Here is a 21,899-nt window from a genome sequence, read left to right as displayed (position 1 = left end):
GGAGTAATTTTTTCTTTTTTAAAAAAGACGCAACTTTAACTAAGAATAATATTTTAAAAAAGAAAAAGAAAAAGGATAATTATGGACATGGTTGTATGATATCAATTACATATCAGTATGTCTTGTAAGTTCAAGTACTAAACTTCTATGGAGATCATTGTGATATTATTGTTAAAATTTCAACTAAACTAAAGATAATCATACACTTATGACTTTCCTCATTAAAACGTGATTTTAAATGGTATGCATCTTATGTCTATAATATGAGTTATTTCTTCTAAGCTTGTTTTAATCCAGAATATAAATCCAGTTTGAAAATATCTAACGCATTTAGTATCTGTTCTTTTCTTTTTCATTGAGCAATTTGTTATAATTAATGCAATATTGGCTTTTGTTAAGAACAAAATTAAAAAAGTTTATAAATTATTTAGAAATTTGATACCATAAGTACCTTTTAATTAATTTTTCTAGTTGACTTGAGGTCATGGAGAGGAGAAGTAATTATTGATAAACATTACTCCCTCCACCCCTTATTATAAACAACATAGAACTTTCTTATGTAGATCAAAAAGTTAGTTAAAGACAATAAATATGTAAAAATTAGAAGTTCTTTTTCCAAAATATCTTTATTTATAGGAGGAAAGAGGGTATAAGAAAAAGAATAAGAAAATTATTATAATAAAGAGAATTATGAAAGAGAGAGAACATGTGATGAAAAGAGATGATGATTTGAAAAATAAGATAATAAATATATTGAATATTAAAATAAGTAATTGATGAAGACAAAATAGGAAATTTGCTACAAAAATTTAAGATGCCAAAATATTTTCTCTGATCTATCTACTACCCTAAAGTATTTTATAAGGTATTCAGCATCTTAAAATATTTTTCAGATGCATTTAGTATTGTAAAGTATTTTTTGATACATCCAATACCTTGATGTATCTTTTTAGTTATGTCCAGTATGCAAAAATATTTTTTGGTGTATCAAGCACTAAGCCAAAAAAAATATTTCAGCGTGCTAAATGTACTTAAAAAATATTTTAGAGTATTAGATACATATGAGAAAGTATTTCAGGCTATTGAATGAAAATTAATCCAAAAAAAATTATCAAATTATAACTTCATAGTCAAATATTTATCACCGCAGTAGGGATCGGGGACAAGTAAGGTGACCACGAAAAGTCAGCCTGGTCAGCCGAAATGGTTGACCTTTATGATTGAAGGACGACTCAGTCATTACTAACTACGCAGCATGACCGCATGTTGTTCCTGGTCCCCCTTACTTCCATTCACACTCTCAAAACTAAACAACGTGCACTGCATCTTCTTTCGCCATTCTCATCCATCTTCACCTTTGATATATCATCCCCCCACAAAAAAAAAAAAAAACGTGTTATTATCAGAACCAACGAGAAATTTATTCATTTTGTCGCCCTAGATTCTTGACAGTCCTCTAATAAATCCTGCTCTTGGAATATTAATAAGCATATACGTCTAATATTGAACGCCATCATCAATTAAATCTTATGGGACCTCGTAAATAAATAAATAAATAAATAAATAAAACTTACGGGAAAGGCTATACATTTCGTTAATGCCATGAGCTCCCTTCCTGTTTTGATTTTTATTTTTTCGAAAAAATGTCACTAAGATATGTCATCATGTCATTTCCTTTGTGGAGAACATCCATTTTAATCGTGACTTGATTTTACTAAGACCTAACGCAGGCTCATGTATGCATTGCTCACTTCGTAGGCTTCCAAAAACAAAATTACCTTGCCACAATTTATTTCGCCTTGAACCAAGCACGTGCATCACGAAACTCTGTCTAATTCACCAGTTCTTTTAACAAGGCGTTCCTCACCCTAGAACATCCTCACCGATTACAACCCAAGTTAAAAGGAAGAAACGACACATCCTCGGCTGGATAAAGGTCACAACTTCAACCATGAATCATAGTGCTCTACCTTGTCAAAAGTTGTATATGCTCACTTGTAATTGTAATTTTATAGGTGAAGGGGTAGGTTCTAGCTATCTAAGAAGATTCCAGCTGAACTCTAATGCGACAATTATAACCATCAAAATCCAGCGGCTCAGAGTATTCTCCATGGTCAGTAAGGCTTGCTGTACAGCCCAAGCAGGGGTTTTTCCCTCTCTTCTACTCTTTTCCTGGCAGCCTCTCTTGCCTTGAGAGCTGCTTTTTCTTCTTTGGACATAACCTTGGATTTTGCATCTGGAGCTCTCTTTCTCTTTCCCACAGCAAGAGAGGAAGGGGCTGCTTTCGTAGATCTCATCGGGTTCACAGCAGTTGACAGTACTGGTCCAGGTGCAGGTCCACTTTGAGACTTACTTGCGCATTTATCTTCAACTGATTTGGATTGTGAAGCTGACGTTGGTTTTTTAACAGTGGGTCCGTTATGCCCAGAATTAGAAGAAAAGTGAGGTGAGGCATATGCCTCTTCTTGAGTCACCCACTTGCCTGCAGCAATTTTCTGAGTAAATACCTGGTTATCAATACAGTTGTGATATCATCACACACGAATCACATCGTGAAAAATGACAAAACCAAACACAAAACACAGACGGAACAACAGTGCGTGCAACGCGTACCTATGGCATCAGAATAGTAGAACCCTGACTTTGGATCATAATAGAAACCATTTGTCTGACGGTAATAATAGCCCGAACTGCTGTCGACCTCCCATTCTGTAAAATCAGGCAGCAAGAGTCAGTTTCAATTATGCTAAACCACTGACAGAATGACACGTTCGCTGTGGGTCAAGTGCTAAATGTATAGTTTGGCAAAATATCACAAAAGCTACTTAGAGGTCATACAAGATACAATGACACTGGTGTTTCTTCATTACAGTTTGTTGACAATTAGGCATTACACTAAAAGTAGATTTAGGCATATCCAATTGATTAAAATCCAAAGAAAGCTTTTCGTTGGACAAAGACAGAATCATCTTTCCCCTCAAGCCTTTTCTCCCCTATGAGCACAGTATTAACAAACCCCAAAAGATTTGCAAGACAGATTAGCCTTTTCGAGTTGTATAGAAATAAAGAAAAAGTAAACTAGTTCCAAAAATATGGATCAATTAACAGAGTCAACACAACGAGTCCTTTCCAAAAGTATTAGGTCTAGCTAAGAAGGGTTCAAATGACAACTTGCTTCAGACCATGGAAGATGAATAATTAGTTTTACTTACAACCTTGACCATCACCTAGGACATCTGGTGCACGTGATTCTCTGGCTACCTCAAACTTCGCCACATCCTTTTGATAGCTACGCTGTGCTTTCTGCGATAAAATATAAAGACGTAACCATATTGACTAGAAACATATTTGAAAATGTGTGCATGAACACTGGATATTCTTATTGCTGTTTTGGAATAGGTGAACACAGATGGAGGTGAAATAATAAATTACATGCTAATCACCATATGTCGTGCACCAACGATTAATCTCAGATACCTGTGTGATTGTGTTTCTTATGCAAAGTACAAATGATAAGGGGATAGCCTTGAAAATATGACAAGAGCATTCTGGACCTCTGGTGACCATAGCACTATAAAGAGAAAACTCTGGATATATCAATTATAAGCATAAGACCATAGGGTTCAATCTGCAAGACCTAATAGGACTAATTAACTTTGTTTGATTCATAGTATTATCATTATGACTTCAAATATGCAATTTCTTTGAAAACTGAATTTGATAGACAAACTGACAAGCATTGTTATAAAAACAAAGCTAATGCATCGAAAGCAAACATTGAAATATTTTCTTGCCGCTAAACCTTGCAAGTCCTAAGAATTTTCATTCATTTATTGTTATACAGTGAACAAGAAACGTCAATGTTGTACATGAAGAATAAAAATCTCAGAGTCTTACTGCTTCAATTTGCTCCAGGGCACGGGCAGTTTCTTGTTGTTCTTTCTCCTTAGCAGCACCTTCTTTTCTCATAGCATCGAGCCTCTTAGCAACATTATCTTTATGACGTTGACCGAGTTCATGATTTCTAATACTAGCTGGATTATTCGATATATAGATCTTGCAGAAGTCACACCATTTGTTCCCCTGGCTGACCCAATACTGAAAACAGCAAAGGAGTAATGAACAAAAGCAACCAATGACAAATAAGTCTAACTTTGGCATGCAGAATCAAACAAGATGATGCATCTCCATAAGTGCGCTATCATAATAAACCTCACTCGAGGAATTTGTATAATCAGGGATATGTAGTTGCATATTATCGTTTGCTAATTAAATTAGTTTGAAAATTAGTTTACGGCCATAAACTCTCAATGACTGAAACAGTTGTGACAACAAAAGTTTAAAGTAAATTTAGTGGCTTCCCGCCCACTGGGCAGAACAAAACCAAACTATATATTTCCTGGGCTATTTTGCATCAGCTGGCCTTCCAATTACAAGAATTAGGGGGTCATAATGTTAAAGGTACAAGATTTGAACGGGGGAAAACTGATACAAAATCAAGATATAATATTAGAGAAAGAAAATCAAAGTAATTATAAAAATTGCATATATTAAGCAGTTTACCTCAGTCATTGTGAAAATTAGGGCTGCAAATCGAATAGTTGGAGAGGAAAGTAAGAGGGTAACAATAGCAGACACCAAGATTTATGAAGGCAATTGGACAAATTAAGAAGCAGAGGCAGTAGGGTTTTGTTAAATTTATCTCGCGCAGGCTTCAGAATTCGAATCGGAGATAGATTGTGAAGAGCATCATCCTCAGCGTCATAGGTTTGCTTTTACAGTTTTTTTTTTTTTTGAGTAATGCTTTTACATTTCTTTTTGTCCCGAACAGCTCACAAGGTTCACATTCATTTGATGGATAGGGTGTTGGGCTTATGGTCCCCTTATAATTGGGCTTGTTCTAATCATGTCCGGTTCGGTTTTGTTCTTAGCTCATGTGGCCTTGTTTGGTGGTTTTATCACTTTTTGGGGCACAAATTACTTTTTAGAGAAAATTTAGATACTTTAAATATTTTTCTAAATTGAATTAAAGAAATTAAATTCTAAATTTAAAAATATAAAAATCAGTATAAAGTAGTAATAACAAGATTTATTTATTTATATGATAAGTGATCTGTAAAAAAATCCTTTGGCGAAAAATCCACATGTTCTAATGGAACTTACTGTTAACAATGAATAAATATATGAAAGTTAATGAACATAAGTTTTTTCTCGACCAAAAAGGAAATAAACATAAGAAGAGGGATGCCGTACTCGAACCTCATTAGTGTGTCGGATATGTCCCTTCAACAGATCTTGGGAAGCTAATTATCTAATGTTCATTGACCTTCTCGTCCTGGAAATAGAGATTATGAAAATCTCAGAGGTTCCGACTTCAGAACAGTAAGTTAGATTACCAGCAAGCTGGCCCAATTGCTTTTTTTTTTTTCCATGTCTTTCTTTTGGGCTTTACGCCTATCCCCCGCATTCCCACCAAAAAAGCTCTCCTTTGCCTATTGGCTTCAGGTCCCCGGCCGTGCCGCTGCTAAAATGAGCCCCGTTCTGCGCAGGATTGGGAATCTCCGACGGACAGCCTCAAGCGAAATTGGGGAGAGAGAATGAGTGAGGGCTTTCCGGTCATCATTTTCCACCAACTCGCTGTCGCTTCCGGAAAGCCCAGAAACCCTTTTCAGTCACAGATAGATCGATTATTTAGATACAACAAAGCGGCAATCCACACCTGATCGTCTCCGTGAGCAAGCCCTGATTTTCCACGAAAGGCTTCGGGTTTGAGATCAAGACTGCCAACCCAGAATGGACCAATCTTTTTTGGTTATGCTCTCAAATCTCCTTCACCTCCACAATTCCTTAGATCCCACCACCTCCCTCCTCTCCGACACCCTCTCATCCGCCACTTCCACCGCCTCTGCCACCGCTTCTTCCGCTGCTGCTGCCTCCTCCGCCGCCACATCACCCACATCTCTTCTCTACTCATCCTCCATCGCCCCTCTCCTCTTTTTTACCATCGCTTCTGTTCTCTCTTACATCGCCTCCTCTCGTCCTACTCCCTCCTCACCCACCTCGACCTCTACCGCCACTCCTCCTGCCTCCTCCGCCACAGCCTCTGATTACTCCGTTTCGGCTTTCCGAGCTCTCTCCACAGAACACATCTGGTCCCTTGAACCTCATCTTCGCGACGCTCACTGGCGTTCGCTTTATGGGCTTTCGTACCCCGTTTTCACTACGGTCGTTGACAAGCTCAAACCCCATATCGCCATTTCCAATCTCTCGCTTCCTTCTGATTACGCCGTTGCTATGGTCCTTTCTCGTCTCGCACATGGCTTGTCTGCGAAAACCGTCGCTACCCGCTACTCCCTCGAGCCTTACTTAGTCTCCAAGATCACCAATATGGTAACTCGACTTCTAGCGACAAAACTTTACCCAGAATTCATCAAGATCCCGGTTAGTCGTCGCCGCCTAGTTGAAACGACCCAGGCTTTTGAAGAACTCACTTCGCTTCCGAACATGTGTGGAGCGATTGATACAAGCCCAGTGAAGCTCCATAGCCTTCCTAACGACCAGAAAATCCCTGCAAGCTATAGATGCAGATATGGATATCCCTCGGTTCTCCTTCAGGTTGTTGCTGATCACAAGAAGATCTTCTGGGACGTGTGTGTTAAGGCTCCTGGCGGTACGGACGATGCCACTCATTTCAGGGATAGTTATCTGTACAATCGGCTTACCTCCGGTGACGTCGTGTGGGATAAAGTTATCAATGTTAGGGCTCATCCTGTTCGTCCTTACATTGTTGGAGATTGGTGTTTCCCGTTGCTGCCATTTTTGCTCACACCCTTTTCCCCTAATGGCATGGGCACGCCCGCCCAGAACCTGTTCGATGGAATGCTTATGAAGGGAAGGTCGGTGGTGGCCGAGGCAATCGGATTGCTGAAAGGGAGGTGGAAGATTCTTCAGGATTTGAACGTTGGTCTTAGTCATGCACCACAAACAATCGTTGCATGCTGTGTGTTGCACAATTTATGTCAAATAGCGAGGGAACCAGAGCCTGAGCTGTGGAAGGAGCCTGATGAGAGTGGGCCTCAACCAAGGGTGCTGGATAGCGAGAAGTCGTTTTATTTCTTTGGGGAAAGCTTGAGGCAAGCTCTAGCTGATGATTTGCACCAAAGGCTTTCCTCGAGATGAGGGTATATGACGTTCGGCGAGAAGATTGATGCGCAAATATCTTCTTATGAGTATGATGAAGTATGTAACATTTGTAGAATGGTTACGAGTGTGTTTCAGTTTCAAATAACTTGAGTTTATGATTATGATGCAGTAGGAGACGATCTGTGGCGAGATCAATCGTAATGGCTGTCCTGTGAGTCATGAATTTGAGGGACGTACTAACTTGGGATTGTAATGTTTCAGGCAGAAATAGCACAAATGAATGGTTAGGCGGAGTTGCATCAGCCCATATTCTTATATAGCATTTGTCGTCAAAGTAGAATCTTATATTGCGTTTAGTAAAATTATAAAGCTGACCAGTTCCTTTCCTATGGTTCACTGATTGCTGCTGGCTCATACTTAATTACTATCCATCCATCGAAGTTAGAAGCTTTAGTTAGTTGTGCAGGTGAGGTTGAAGGCCAACGATTTAAGATGGTTTAACTGGCTCAATAGTGAAATCTATGAGGAAAGTTAATTTGCATTTTGACATTGGAGATGGAGAGGTGGCACGCAAACGCCAAGAAATAAATCAGATCTATATGTCTATATAACCACCAATTGTAAAACAAATTATTGCGTATATCTTGATGATGGTACCGTCTTGTTCAACAATTTGGCAATGCTAACAAGTTAACATTACTGGGGTCAACCAAAAACACCGGCGCTTTGCCTGCTTTCATAAATTGAACTCCAAGACTTCCATGCCTCCCGCTCCCATCAATGTGTTTTGACCGTCTGAGTGATCATTTCATGACTGTGTTACCACGTGCTCGCATTTTTCCCAGGGTCTAGAGTTCAATCTACCTGCAGCTTGCATTATCGGTGGCCTTGCCCAACTTGGCCTCGTCATTCCCCTCGGGATATTCATCTACTCCGCGTGTTTCGTTTAAATAATTTGGTTGGGTTTCGTACTAGTCATAGCGGTTCTTGACTAATCTGCGTGTTTGTCGGGGCCTTGACTTAGGTCTGAAAAACAAAATTACAAAAGACACAACGGAGAATCAGAACTATCAGAATTAAATGAAAGCGACTAGGCACAAAATATCATCAGCAAACAAGATTCAAGCATGTATCGCCCACATTGCAAATGCAACACAAGCTTCAACAACGCAGGGTTCACCTTCGTCAAAATCATAATATGTCTATGGACGTATTTTTAAGTGAAGCTTAAAACACATGAATAAAGAGGACTACTAATAGAAAGCCGTATCTATTTACGATTAGAAACAAAACACCAGTTTATTGCAACCTAAGATGCTGGGCCGACTGACATAGGCAATGGTTACAGCAAGAAAGCAAAATATAGAATACTTGTGTGCATTTTCAAGCTAGAACAAGGAATATGAAAGAATAGATATAATGGTCTATTGTCGTAAATGAATCCAGTGGCATAAGCCATCTGCCTTAATCCCCAGAAGCTTCATGTTATCATTTTTTACCAAAAGATATAGACACACACGTGGAAGCTGATTTACCTGGGCCAGGAGGTACTCTGCAACTATAGCAGAGCTCCAGAAAAAGAAAAGAAAACAAGGAATCCAAGCTTCCTCCCCCAATCGTGCTGGATGGTAGCAATAAAAGAGGGCTTGAACTTCCAACTTCAAGGTAAGGGTTTTGAGGCATTGAATCAAAGACATCAGGTACTTGTTGCAGGATGTGAATAGTCTCCGCCATTAGGTAGCAGACCATCCTTGGCCATTTCAGTTAGTACGTTCAAAACAACATCCATATTCCCTTCTTTATAGTTGATTTCAACAAGTGCTTTAGCCAGCTCCGCATCAGTAAGCCTACAGCTCCTCAATGTGTTCTGTATTACTCGACTCACCTCATTAACCATCCCCTTTCCAATGAGAGCTTTCACGAGAGCCACAACAGTCACTGCATGAGGATTAAAATCTGAATGCACCATCTCCTTGCACAGATTATATGCCTTCTGAACATTTCCACATTTACAATGTCCATGTATTATAACATTATAAACTGCCTCATCAGGCTTATGATTCTTCTGAAGCATTCTCTCAAAAACTTGATCTGCTTCATTCATCAATCCCTTCATGCAAAATCCTTTGACAAGAGATGCCACACTCTTAAATTCAATATTACTGCAGTTTTCAATCAGAGTATTATATGTCAAATCATTAGGTACAGACTCGTCATAGAACAACTTCAGAAGAAGCTTCTTGGCTTCTCTTGTCCTAGCTTGTTTATTGAGTCCCTTAATGAGTACACTATAGGTGATGTCATCCGGCAGAAAACCTTTCTGTATCATTTCATTATGCAAATGAAGAGCCTTACTCAATTCACCTTCCACACAATAAGCATTTATCAAAGTAGTATAAGTAAATTCATCAGGTGGGAGACCACCATGCAACATCTCTTCAAAGAGATCAAAAGCTTCCACCAGTTTTCTTTGCTGACAGAGACCTTGTATAAGTGATGAATATGTAACAGTATCAGGTGAGATACCGTTCTCAACCATCTCCAGCTTCATTTGGAATGCTTTTTCCAACTCTTGATTCCGGCAGAATCCGGATATGACAGTACTATAACTCACGACATCAGGGGATAATCCCTTCTCAACCATATCCCTTAGGATTCCTTTTGCATCTTCTATCCTTCCCAAGATGCAATGTCCATTGATAAGTGCATTATAGGTTATAATCGAAGGTGACAATCCACTTACAATCATTTCACTCACAACCTTATAAGCTTCATTCAGTAATCCCTGCTGGCAGAACCCATCAACTAATGTCGTATATGTTCTCCCATTTGGAATGAGTCCTCGAACACGCATCTGATCTAAGAATTCCATTGCTCGGTTTAGATTCTTTGCCTTGCACATACTATTGATTAATGTGGTGTACGTAACAACATTTGGTGATAACCCCTTCCCCACCATCTCCGCATGCAAAACTAAAGCCTGGTGAACATTTCCTTCTTTACAAAACCCATTGACAAGTGTATTATAAGTCACCTCATCTGGAGAAAAACCTTTCCTGTTCATCTCCTCAAATACCTGCTTAGTTTCCCTGATCCTCCCTTCTCGACACAATCCATTGATGACCACATTATACGAAATCAAATTTGCCTCCACTCCCTCCCCAGGCATCGATCTTAATAACTTGAATGCTTCATCCATTCTCCTCATCTTGCAATATGCATCGAGTAATGTGTTATAGGTAACTACATTCGGCAAACACCCATCTTTCTCCATTTTATGTTTGAGATAAAACCCCATTTCTAAGTTACCTTCCCCACAGAAACCACGAATAAGAACATTATATGTATAGACGTTTGGCGACACTCCAGTTTTAATCATCTCACTATAAACATCCTCAGCTAATTTAAGAGAACGAGTCGACCTCAGAACAGCATCTAGGATCGCATTATACGATAGCACGCCAGGCATGAATCCATTAGCTTTAGCTAGATTAACAATATTCATGGCCTTATCAATCAAGTTCACGTGAGAATAGGACTTAACCACCAAATCAAAGACTGCCGAGCTCGAGTTGCATAAATGATACGAATCCTTCAGGTATTGAAAGACCAATTCGCCGGTGTCGTCGATCGCATTTAGGGCTACATCCTCGGCGAGGCTCTGAGCTGACTTGTAAAGCTTGAAGCGGGTGAGAATGTGGAGGGCGAGACACTTGCATTGGAACGTGAAAAAATGGTGCCTTCCGGCCCAATCGAGGAATTTCAAGGTAACAGGCTGGTCGAATTGGGACTTCAAGAGTAGATAAGAAGCTGCCTCGGGAGTGAACTGGGAAGATAGAGAATTCAGTTGTTGAGGATGGCGTTTAAGATATGTAATTGCTTTATATGCGACATGGGCATCGGAGGGTGAACAGAGGGATGAAAGTGGACGGCTACCAAGGGGTTTTAGAGGACCCATTTGGGGAACCCGACAGAGGAAGGATTTTACTTGAACAAGATAGGACTGAGAAAGTCGATCATGAATATCTTCTGGCGCATGACAAAGCCGAACTGTAATACAATTATTCTTGGCTTTCGGGCCTGTGCTTCTTCGTCATGGCATCACTCCATGGTTGACGAAGCTGAATATGGAAGCTGCGAACGGCGGAGGCGGGGGAACAGGGGTGGACTACGCGCGAAGAGCCAAGGGGAGCCCCGGGCCGCGGATGCGGGTAGAGCATCAATAATCCACGGATGAGATTGGCTTGATGGAACGGTCAAGATGCGCTAAAAAGGATGTGTACGATATCTCATGATCTCGACCCTGAAATTAATCGAACGGCTGGGGTGCTGGGATCAAAATGCTGCGTTTTGACGGCAGTCCCGTCATGCTCACATTCCTTCTGTGCACTGTCTGAAAGTAACGGTGTTTGAATAAAAACTAAATTATAATTTTAAAAATAATTTTATACTATAAAAAAAATTTGTTTCGATTTATGAAAATTAAAAATATTTTTATATTACGGGGAAAAAAAATGTACTCACAAGTTATGGTGAGCTGAATAATACTTCAAATGTTGCAAAGTTTTCAAAAATAACGGAATTTGGAGTCTCTTGTCTGGCCCCGGTCCATTCACAATATATTTATGTTTTAACTGAATGAGTTATGAAGAGAAAATTTAATAATATTATGTCAATATGAATTATTAAATGAATGCTATAAATATAAATTTTTTTGTACATTAATGTTGCAATAAAGATTTCTCTGAAATCAAGTTAGATCTCTGCATGTTCTTACTGCTGCTCATTCCAAGGTCTGCATTCCTTCTAGTATGCGTTGTTTTACTCCATTTTCTTTTTTCTGACCTGAAAACCTCCATATTTAACTTGAAACGTTCAAACTTGCAAGAACATGCATTTTCAGGACTGACTGGCGGAATGATGATATCTTCATCCAGATCCCAGATGAAAATGTAGATGGAAACATTTTTTGATACAAAAAAATAGACATGATTATTATTTTAGTAGTTTTTGGGGTATGCCCCTCTTTGCTGTAAATATTTGAGTTATACTTGAGTTCTTCACCTTCCTTCAGAGCAGCATTATTAGGATACAACTTATGTACAATATATATCACCTTTCAAGGCACATTACAGTTAAAATCTTAATAATTATGGATTCCTCAAGGTCAGTGCAGAAACATTACTAATTCAGAGAAGGTGAAAATTACCATATACACCGAAAATAGAGAAGACAAATAAAAAGAAAGAAAGAAAAGACTCAAATGAAATTAACATAAAATTATTAGCACCCTCGTTGAGGCAAAGCTAACTCTGAAAACTCTACAATTTGTCTTAACCTATGAACACCAAGTTCTTTTCACAGTTTGAGTTCCTTCAAAAGAATCACTATAACACACATTTCCGTATCAACTGTACTGTAAAGGGCTGTGCTTACTAGCAAGAGAGCTCTAGACATACAAATTTCTAATGATCTCCCCACAGGTGACACAGAATTTCAGCTTGTCCAGGAGGAAATTATTGAACTTTGGCAAGACTTCGGCTTGATACACCATGTAACAATTTGACGAACCCAAGAAAGCTTAGCTTCCCATCAGTGTGCCTTATCCAGTCCTGTAGCACAACATGAACTGGAATAGAAGGACCGAGTCCTAGTTCCTAGACAGCATTCAGCAAAATATGAAAGATTAGCCATAGTCCCATGAACTAATGATCAGTTCATCACACAACTTCATGAGTCATGACCACCTAAAAGTGATGATAGTTGAATCTGACATGGTACAATCTTTATAGGGTTTTGATTTGTCAAAGTACAGGCTATCTATATTAGGCTGCCAGACTTGTAATTACTCTACTTCGCACCAAGTTATAAAATAATTGAATAGTTGACAATTGATACTGATTATAAAAAAAACAGAGAAGAGGCAGTTAAATGTTTTCATGGTTTAAGTGTGGAAAACTAACAAGAACCATGGCAGGTTTAAAAATTCAATTTGAAAAGGAAAGATATAAATTAGTTACATATTTTTCTTCCTCACATTTTTTAATAGCTGATAAATGATAATAGGGTTTTGAATGTTCAAAACTTACTGAAGCAAGTTCTTCAATGATAATAGCCCTGTTTCCTTCTTTCTCAAAAAGTTCATAAGCACAGCGTGAATGTTGTTCCCATCGATCTAGAGCTTCAAGCTGATGCACACTTAATGCAGCTGCGCAAAATTCTTCAAAATCCATTCTTCTATATTGTAACGCATTTAGCTGTCATGAAAGGGAAATTCCACAAGATAAAATATATGAGCTACAAACCAGTCAAAGATACACATAAAACCGGTATACCTAGTTTACTTAGGGTTTAAGAGTGATTAAGTAGGTTAAAGTTAGCTAGGGAATCAGTGCGAATAGAGGAAGATGTGGCTGTAAAGGTTGTCTAATGATTTGAATATCGGGCATGCTAGCAAATGGTCACACAGAAGGATACGGTTGAATGATTCAGAAATACTATGGGCCTAGTTTCTTATCTAGGTCGTGCACTATCGAGCAAAACCCTGTGCTTCGGATGACAGTGAAGCCAAACTGTATCAACGATCTAGCAGCGACTTACGGAGTTGGGCCCTTTGACATTGCAGATATACATCTCCTTTCTTTATGGGCCTCTAGGATATTTATGGGTTTCTGATGTTGGCTGGCCTAGATTGTTGTTGATAAGTTCATTGCTTGAAATAAGTTTTAGGGAATAAAGGTCCATGAAGGGAAAATTTTGTTTAATGAATATTTCGAATTCCTGCATTTGTGATCTATTTGAGGGAGGTAGTATTGTTGCACGGGGTTCAAGTGTGGTTAAGATGATTGGTTAGGGGATCAGTCAAAACAGAGGAAGATGTGAGTATAAGGGATGCCCAATTATTTGAATTCTAGTCTTTTCGTCAAACATGTACCGTACCGAGGCAAGAAAATCAGGGATCCGAGACTCCTTCATGGCATCTGTTGCATGTTTCATCAGGGCCTGTATAGAAAGATATGAACGAGAAAAACATATTAAACCCCACAACACAGTGGTTTTACATGTTGATGTGACAGCATTACTGCAATACCAACCGTCCTAATGTTGTCCAAGGTTATACTGCCATTTTTGCTCGGCCCTAACAAAGCAAACTGCTCCCTCAGATAATGAAGTTCGTCTGCAGTCAATGTCTTGGATAAGGCCTGCAGAAATGTAAAGGAACCAATTGTTATTCTAAGTATGAATAAACTATATTCTAACGCATCAAGGAAGAAAAATTTTGGGTTCAGAACCCAGTCGTCACATGCATCATGAGACAGGGCTAAATGACTTTAGGGAAAAATCACTTCACTTTGCATTATGCTACTAGAGTGGGGAAATGGAAACGAACATACAAGCTCCAAACACATATCATGAATCGTGATTACCAAAATTAACGAGGAAAAAAAATTGAATCCAAAATTCGAAAAATTAACTCAAGAAAATATGAATAAATATTGAGGTCTCTGGACCCATGCGCTGTGATTGCTATCTCATCACCAAAAGCAGCCAAAATAGAAAAGAAACTGACGACACAAAAATCCTAAATATTTCTCGCTGGAAAATAAATGGAAACTGCAGTCCCTGGACCGTTGTGTCATGCCACTATGTCTGCTCTTCAAACCTTTTTTTTGACCGGCAATGTCTGCTCTTCAAACTTGAGAGTTACAATAAGAGATGAAATATTGTGGTACAGCAGAAAGTAGTCTTAAAAATAAGTCGAACTTCTCCAGTAGTATTAAAGAACACACACCCTTAAAGCAGCCTTCCGCAAGGATGATGATCGCATATAAGCCTTCATGAGCCTAAATATTAGAATATCAAGAGGAACTTTTACGTTATTGTAATTTCGTATCCAAGGGTGACCTGAAAATAAAAGATTATAGCCAGCAGCTTAAAAAATGACCTTACAAGAACATCAATTAGCTTAAGGTGACCAAAAACTCACTTAAGGCCTGAGCAGCTGAAAGTCGCTTCCGTGGGTCCTTATTTAATAGACGTTTGACAAAATCTTTTGCTTCCAAAGATAAAGAGGGCCAGGGGGCTTCATCAAAGCTTGGATCTGCTTTCAAAACTGCCCGAAAAATACCAGACTCTGTTCGAGCCCAAAAGGGGCGACTACCACATAAAAGAATATATGCAATTACACCTATGCTCCAGATATCAGCCTCTATAGTATAAGATCTATGTAGAACTTCAGGTGCCACATAGTATGCACTTCCAACAATGTCATTGAGCCTTTCATCTGTAAGGACACTAACAAGAATCACTAACAACAGATAAACTATAAAGGGTGACAATATTACTAAATGGGGCTTCTGAAGGCAAACCTGGTTTGACAAAGTCTGATAATCCAAAGTCTATTGCCTTCAGCTCGGAATTCTCATCCTTCGAAGCATACAAGAAATTCTGGGGGCATAGAAGAGAGGGACCAAGGGGATTACTCAATAAGCAAGAGCATGTAAATTGAAATGAGCACATCCAGCTACTCAATTTACCCATGACTATATTAATTATCTAAATTTAAATGATAAAAACAAGGGGTATTTCTTGCAATGCAGTTCAATCAGTTTCTTTTTCTATTATTTGCTCGGAAAGATTTAATCCCGATAGTTATGCCAAGTGAGCTCAGTTAACCACCGGGGCCAAGGCCCTAAAAGTTAGTGCATTAAATTGTAGTAATGCAAACTAGTAGGGACATCACCCAGTTGCCCGTTTGGATCAGGAATATATAAATTAATTATTTCATTAAAGAATGGAACGCATATGACAACCCAACTTTCGCATGCAACTTGCTTTTAGTACTCACTTATTAAAATGATTTGGTCCTCATATCATATCATGAAACCCAGTAAAACACTTTATTCACATAGCCCAACTGGCATTGACAAATCGATGTATTCCTCTGCTTATGGATTTTATCTTGTTGCCAAATGATATTTGACATTATACAAGATACATACTGCTAATTTGGATGCAAGACGAATTTAGGGGCTATCTGGATTCTGGAAATTTAAATCCAATAAGCTGAAGACAAGACAAGCAAGCTATAATGCCTCATGCGGAAAATATGGGCACGCTTCATAGAACATTTGACCATCTCAAAATCACGATACCAAGAAAATTAAAAAGAAAAAAATTGCCCCCACGATAATTCTGAAGTCAGTAGCTGGTTCTCATACCATATGTGCATATTCATGAAAGAAGAGGTACCATAGGAAAGTACTAAACACCTTCCACCTAGACCTAGTAGATAAAATTAGGCATCAGATTATGAATAACTCTACATGGCCTGCCCATAATCATATGCCTCGCCACTGAATTAGTGCTTACACGACCTAAATTTTAGAACTCAGGCAGAATCAGTGTCATGGTCAAGCAAAGACTAATGTTTTAATGAATCAAAAGTAAAGGGTTGCCCCCACCTCTGGCTTAAGATCTCGGTGCACCACACCCTGAAGATGACAAAATGCAACAACGTTTAGTATCTGCACCATGACAGCCTTCGCATCTTCTTCTGAGTATTTTCCTCCTCTAATGGAAAATAAACCATATAGTTAGCTTGTGGTAAGGTCAACAACTCCCATTAAAATTTTTTTTTAAAAAAAAAAGAATACTACATATAGTCTCGCTGTTCTATGAATCACCTTGATAATATCCTATCTAAAAGCTCCCCTCCTTCACATAACCTGGAATATCAGTAGCATCCCATTAAGATCAAGAAATTTAATAATCTCTTATAAGCAATGCATGCGCATAGTATATATTCAAATGCATGGAATATAATAAGAATTGAAATTGGAAGATAACAACAGACATTATAATTGTTTTTTTTTTAATTAAATACTTCAAAACGTAATTATTTACAGTCCTGTCAAAATGAGCAGGAAAGTAAAACTTCACTAAAATGTCCAAAGTGCCACCACCATGATATGATCAGAAAAGATGGAAAAAGTTATGAACTTACTCCATAACGATATAGACATTATCATGGTCTTCAAATGCATCATAGAATTTTATCAGATTGTTGTGTCCAGTCAATGCTCGCAATATTTTCACTTCCCTTCGTACATCCTCAATTGCAATAGCTGTTGTCATCTGGCAATACATAGGGTGAAAATGAAAAATTACTCTCAATTCTATCATGCCACAGGCCGTTTAAATTTGGTACCTCAACTAAAATCATAATTAGGCACAAGTCAAACTTAATAGTAACATTTGTAACATATATGGGATGCAGAAGTCTAAGTTAACAGAAGTTAAAGACACAACAACCCTGGCAGTTTTAAAAGCTATGGGAAGTTTCAGGATGGAGATTATCCTTGTCCTAGACAACCTCTTTCCATTTACTTTACTGAGCATACTCGTTACCTATATTTTCATCATTACCTACTGCTTATTAAAGAGATGGTTGGTACACCGTTATTCGACCCTGTTATCTTGGATGCCAGTTCATATCAAGATACACGCCATGACACATTGGTATGGAAGATGAAAGGCGAAATCTACAATGTCAGGGTGACATATAATGGGTTGGTTAATCGTACCATTTTGCTTTTGCATCTATAAAAATTAAGTTGAGGTTTTATGAACAAAATTCAGCTGATCATGAAGCCAGAGGATTAAATCGAACTTATTATTTATTAACCCCACCGTGTAGACATTATAAAAGTAAAAGTAATAAATAAAGTATCCACTAAAGGTTGCAAATTCTGATCCAACATCCAGCTTTGCTGTCAATGACGTTGCGAGAAATTTGACTCACTAAATTAACTATAATCTCATATAGTGATACCACTTTACACCATGATCTCCTTCAATGTTTATGTCTTCTATTAACAGTAACAGCCACTAGCATTAATTGTCGCATCTTAAGGATCAACGATGCTATCACAAGCAAGTGTTTATGCGTAAAATATTCATTATAAACTGTTATGGAGAACTTCTCATTGAAAGCTAATTTTTGCTTTAAATAAAATGTACACCTGAGAATTATAACTGATATATATATATTATTAAGGGAAATTCCAACAAGTTCACTAAAACATTAGCTCATTATTCAAGAGGGTACGGACCTACAGAGGAAGAAGCATTATATAGCAGGGACTAAAAGGCCAATGAACAAACACAAGTTTTGCAACTTGTGTCGCACAAGGGTTCCATGAAAGGAAGTCACGCACAACTTAAACTATCTACAAATTACTCACTGTAATATTTGGTATTGAAAGCCATTCATGTTCTGACAAATAAGTTCCTTTTTTTTCCTTTTTTTTGGCTTAAAATGTAAGATCCAGCTCAATCATAATTGAAAAATTAAACTGCATGAATTTAACTAAATGAAGATTATATGATTTATAAACCGGTTTCACAATATTCCTACAGAAGTACAGAAAAGACCTCCTCCACATTGCTACCCAGAAAAATATTCAACAGTTATAAAAGATCGAAAGTCGGACTGGTAGTATTCAAGCTCCTTCTAGCAGGAAAACAAATCATTCAAACAAGGGAGACGTTTCAGCCAGAAAAATACCCAACAATTATATTCCAAATACCTTCTGACCTATGAACTAAGTCCCTCAGTTACAAGTAGACCCACGGCCATAGCAAATGCAATTGAACAATAACAACTGGTAAGAGTAAGGAGAGATTGACCTTAGCTTTAGGGATGACCTTTACCGCAACTTGCTGGCCCTTATGCTCGCCCTTCTTAAACCTCGCAGAACAAGTATACCCAAAATGCCCTCTACCCACTTCTTCCCCAACCTCAAGCCTACTCGTGAACTCTTTCGAAAACCCAAACCTCTTGTCCAAATCAACCTCCTCTCCATCTTCCGGTATCGCCTTCGAAGTCTTCTTTCCCTGTCTTTTCGCTAGGAAAGCCTTTATGTGTTTCGCCGGCGACGGCGGAGGGAAGGGACGCCGGAAAAGTCTCCCCGGCGTCGAACTCGCACTCCGGGGACCTCCCGTCGGCGCCGGAGATTTTTTAAAGAAGCGGGCAGGGCTGGGGCTGTAGAATGGGAAGAACGGAGACTGCTTCCCGGAAACGACCTCACTTTTCGGAGTAGGTGACCCTTTCGGTATACTAGAAGGATCGCAGGAGCCATGGTCGGCTTCTAGTTCCTGAACGGAAAATGGGTTGGGCTTTTGCGGTTTGGAAGTACATACCCCCATTGTTCGATTCAAGGAAGCTGGATCACTGAATCATCATCGACACGGCATTGTGAGAAAAGCTCTAGATTTCGTTATGGACGAAGGCTGTATGAGCTTAATGTGCTAAAGATTCCGACTTTACAAAGAGAACAGGAAAATGGAAGAGAGAAGAAGGAGCACGAGAGAGCGGGATTTGTTGGAGGAGGGTGGAGGTAGGAGAAGATGAAGGATCTCACTGGCCACGTGCGGTGCACATGAGCTTTGACTTCCACGTTTGGGAGTTCATTGAATTAGGAAGCAAAGGAACAAAACAGAAGAAAGGAAATTGAGGGTGGGCTCTGGCCTCTGATCCTGATTCTCTGAACTTTGAGGGGGTTTGATGAATACGGAAGCAAGGAAGATGACGACGGAGGGGGTGTTTGGCACCGGTTTAGCTATTTATTATTTTTCTTACGTTACCGTACCATTAGAAATTGACTGGAAAAAATAATAAGAACCCAAGAAAATTGTTATCTTCTTCTTCTTTTTCCTGATTTGCTTGGACTAAACTATATGTTTTATCAATTAATATTTTCAACATATATTAAAAATTCAATGAAGAAAGGAAAATTTAGTTAAAAAATCCCTATTTAAAATTTTAATTGACCATAAGAACTTGAACTGTGCAAGTACAAGAATAATCTGTGAATATAATATATCATCCGTTCTGTATAAGCAGACAATGAATATATTAAATAAATTACAGGAGCGATAACAAAAATTCTAATAATTTTTTTGAAATGCTATTTACGAAGAAGAAAAAATGATTTTAAAACCCATTTACCTAATCTCCGCTTTGTATGCAGCTAATCTATAAATTTATTCTCTTATCAAGTTTGAAAATTGAATTTAGATTAGATGACATGATCACGTAATAAGATAGACTCATTTTTGTCATCTTATCATCAAGTCTTTTAATCTTCAAGACATGTTGACTTAGCTTAAGATAAATACGAAGCCAAATGACCATCCTCTTTCTTCAATTATTACAAAGGCTTGTTGCCTCTGCAGAATTAAAATTAAAATAATTGAGAAACTTTGAGCACAGTGCCTAATGTGATTTAATTAATATTATAATATGATTTACAGTGTCTAGGATCTGTTTATATGTCTTGGGACTCAGATACGGATCTCTGATATGGAAGCAACCAACATGGTTTCCCTCTGGGATACGTTTTTTTACCTTTCACATGCAATATTTTTTTAATTAATTTAAAACCAAATGAATCCTCCTAAAAAAGAAAAAAGAAACTAGGACTTCTTAAGTAGGGATGCATTTAATTCAAACATTTATAGTTTTTTATGAATAATCCAGCTTGGAATTTCCAAGCCATGTGCACATGCAATTCTCTGATTCCTTTTAAGTTTAGTTGGTATTTATTGTAATAATAAATTGAACCATTTTTTTGCCAACTAGTAAATTGATCCAATTAAACTACTAAACAAATGACATATATATAGGATGTAGCCTACTATAGATCAATTCTGAGATTAATTTCTTTTTATTAAAAGATGACTGTTGAAAAAGATGGAAAGAAAAGAGTTATTATTCAAAGTACTTTCAACCACTCGAGAATTTATCATAATGACAATTAAATAACCAATAAATCCTTATTAATAACTAAACAGGACATGTTTCTTACACTAAATCTACTGATATTTTGGTTTATGACATGTTACTCATGGCACAAATAAATCTAGTCTCTTTTATTCATTTATTTTTGTTACTATCTAGTCTATTAATAAAGTACTTAACTATTTATTATCAAATTAGTTATTCAATATCATCCCCACATATAAGCCTTCTAGTGGTATAATTAGGTGATTTCATGTAATTGAAGTCATATTCAATAGTGACAACAAGCAACGTGTTAATTAAGAATTTAGAGTACAATTCAATTAGTTGGAAATTTTGTCAACAAATCCCTATCGATCTATTATCCAGAAGAAGACTTGTATTCTCACTTGGGGTGTGGATATAACTTCTTGTCCACAATGAAAAGAACAACAGGTGAAGCCTTTAAAGTGTTGTTCTCTTCCTTATGACTTGTAATATTCTCACTTCCTTTTTCTGATCTACAAGAATTTATACCACACGGAAAAAATTGTGATTTCACTTCACAATACACAGGATTGGTACCTACTGCAATGAACAGCAGAAATATTACTATCCCATGATAAAAGCTTCATGGATCCCACATCCCAATCTCTATCGATAAAATTTATAACAGATTGTGCTACAGTTATCTGTGACAAAACGAATTGATTCCTGAAAAGCAAAAATGTTCAGTTTGTGGCTGTTACAAAAGTATAGCATTCTCATTTACCCAACAAAACAAAAAGGAAAATTCTTTATCTTGCTATATGGTGATTGGCTTCTGGGAAAATGATGTTACTATGTATGTTTGGTACCAAACAGTCTGAATGATACCATTTTCAATCCTTACTATAAGAACTAAACAGGGGATTCATTTTAATCTTAAAAATAAAATCTCAATTCATTTTAATTTATCTTCCAAATTTATAAT

General features: G+C 37.9%; 4 protein-coding genes across 4 annotated transcripts; 1 reads left to right on the top strand and 3 right to left on the bottom strand.

The window, feature by feature from the left end:
- Positions 1 to 1,760: 1,760 nt before the first annotated feature.
- On the bottom strand, positions 1,761 to 4,779 carry LOC114723797 (zinc finger protein ZOP1-like). The gene is made up of 5 exons (XM_028910034.1): positions 4,564 to 4,779; positions 3,898 to 4,098; positions 3,216 to 3,303; positions 2,614 to 2,709; positions 1,761 to 2,482 (listed from the first exon to the last, which is right to left on the bottom strand). The coding sequence occupies exons 1-5, from the start codon at positions 4,570 to 4,572 to the stop codon at positions 2,115 to 2,117; spliced, it is 762 nt and encodes a 253-aa protein (XP_028765867.1). The 5' UTR covers positions 4,573 to 4,779; the 3' UTR covers positions 1,761 to 2,114.
- Positions 4,780 to 5,584: 805 nt separating this feature from the next.
- LOC114723795 (protein ALP1-like) lies at positions 5,585 to 7,534 on the top strand. Its single transcript, XM_028910032.1, has one exon. The coding sequence runs from the start codon at positions 5,794 to 5,796 to the stop codon at positions 7,177 to 7,179; it is 1,386 nt and encodes a 461-aa protein (XP_028765865.1). The 5' UTR covers positions 5,585 to 5,793; the 3' UTR covers positions 7,180 to 7,534.
- A 122-nt stretch (positions 7,535 to 7,656) lies between these two features.
- LOC114723793 (pentatricopeptide repeat-containing protein At5g39710) lies at positions 7,657 to 11,313 on the bottom strand. Its single transcript, XM_028910029.1, has 2 exons — positions 8,679 to 11,313; positions 7,657 to 8,169 (listed from the first exon to the last, which is right to left on the bottom strand). Exon 1 carries the CDS (start codon positions 11,099 to 11,101, stop codon positions 8,840 to 8,842), a length of 2,262 nt encoding a protein of 753 aa, XP_028765862.1. The 5' UTR covers positions 11,102 to 11,313; the 3' UTR covers positions 7,657 to 8,169; positions 8,679 to 8,839.
- Positions 11,314 to 12,278: 965 nt separating this feature from the next.
- Positions 12,279 to 19,724, bottom strand: LOC114723794 (CDPK-related kinase 5). Its single transcript, XM_028910031.1, has 11 exons — positions 18,835 to 19,724; positions 17,150 to 17,280; positions 16,830 to 16,871; positions 16,608 to 16,716; positions 15,513 to 15,591; positions 15,131 to 15,427; positions 14,936 to 15,048; positions 14,238 to 14,345; positions 14,083 to 14,145; positions 13,233 to 13,400; positions 12,279 to 12,800 (listed from the first exon to the last, which is right to left on the bottom strand). Exons 1-11 carry the CDS (start codon positions 19,351 to 19,353, stop codon positions 12,660 to 12,662), a joined length of 1,770 nt encoding a protein of 589 aa, XP_028765864.1. The 5' UTR covers positions 19,354 to 19,724; the 3' UTR covers positions 12,279 to 12,659.
- Between the last annotated feature and the right edge of the window lie 2,175 nt (positions 19,725 to 21,899).

Source organism: Neltuma alba, unplaced genomic scaffold (genome assembly GCF_004799145.2).
Source record: "Neltuma alba isolate B1F8T4 unplaced genomic scaffold, ASM479914v2 tig00012154_pilon, whole genome shotgun sequence".
In the NCBI taxonomy this organism is placed as follows: domain Eukaryota; kingdom Viridiplantae; phylum Streptophyta; class Magnoliopsida; order Fabales; family Fabaceae; genus Neltuma; species Neltuma alba.
This window is presented reverse-complemented; position numbering and strand designations above follow the sequence as displayed.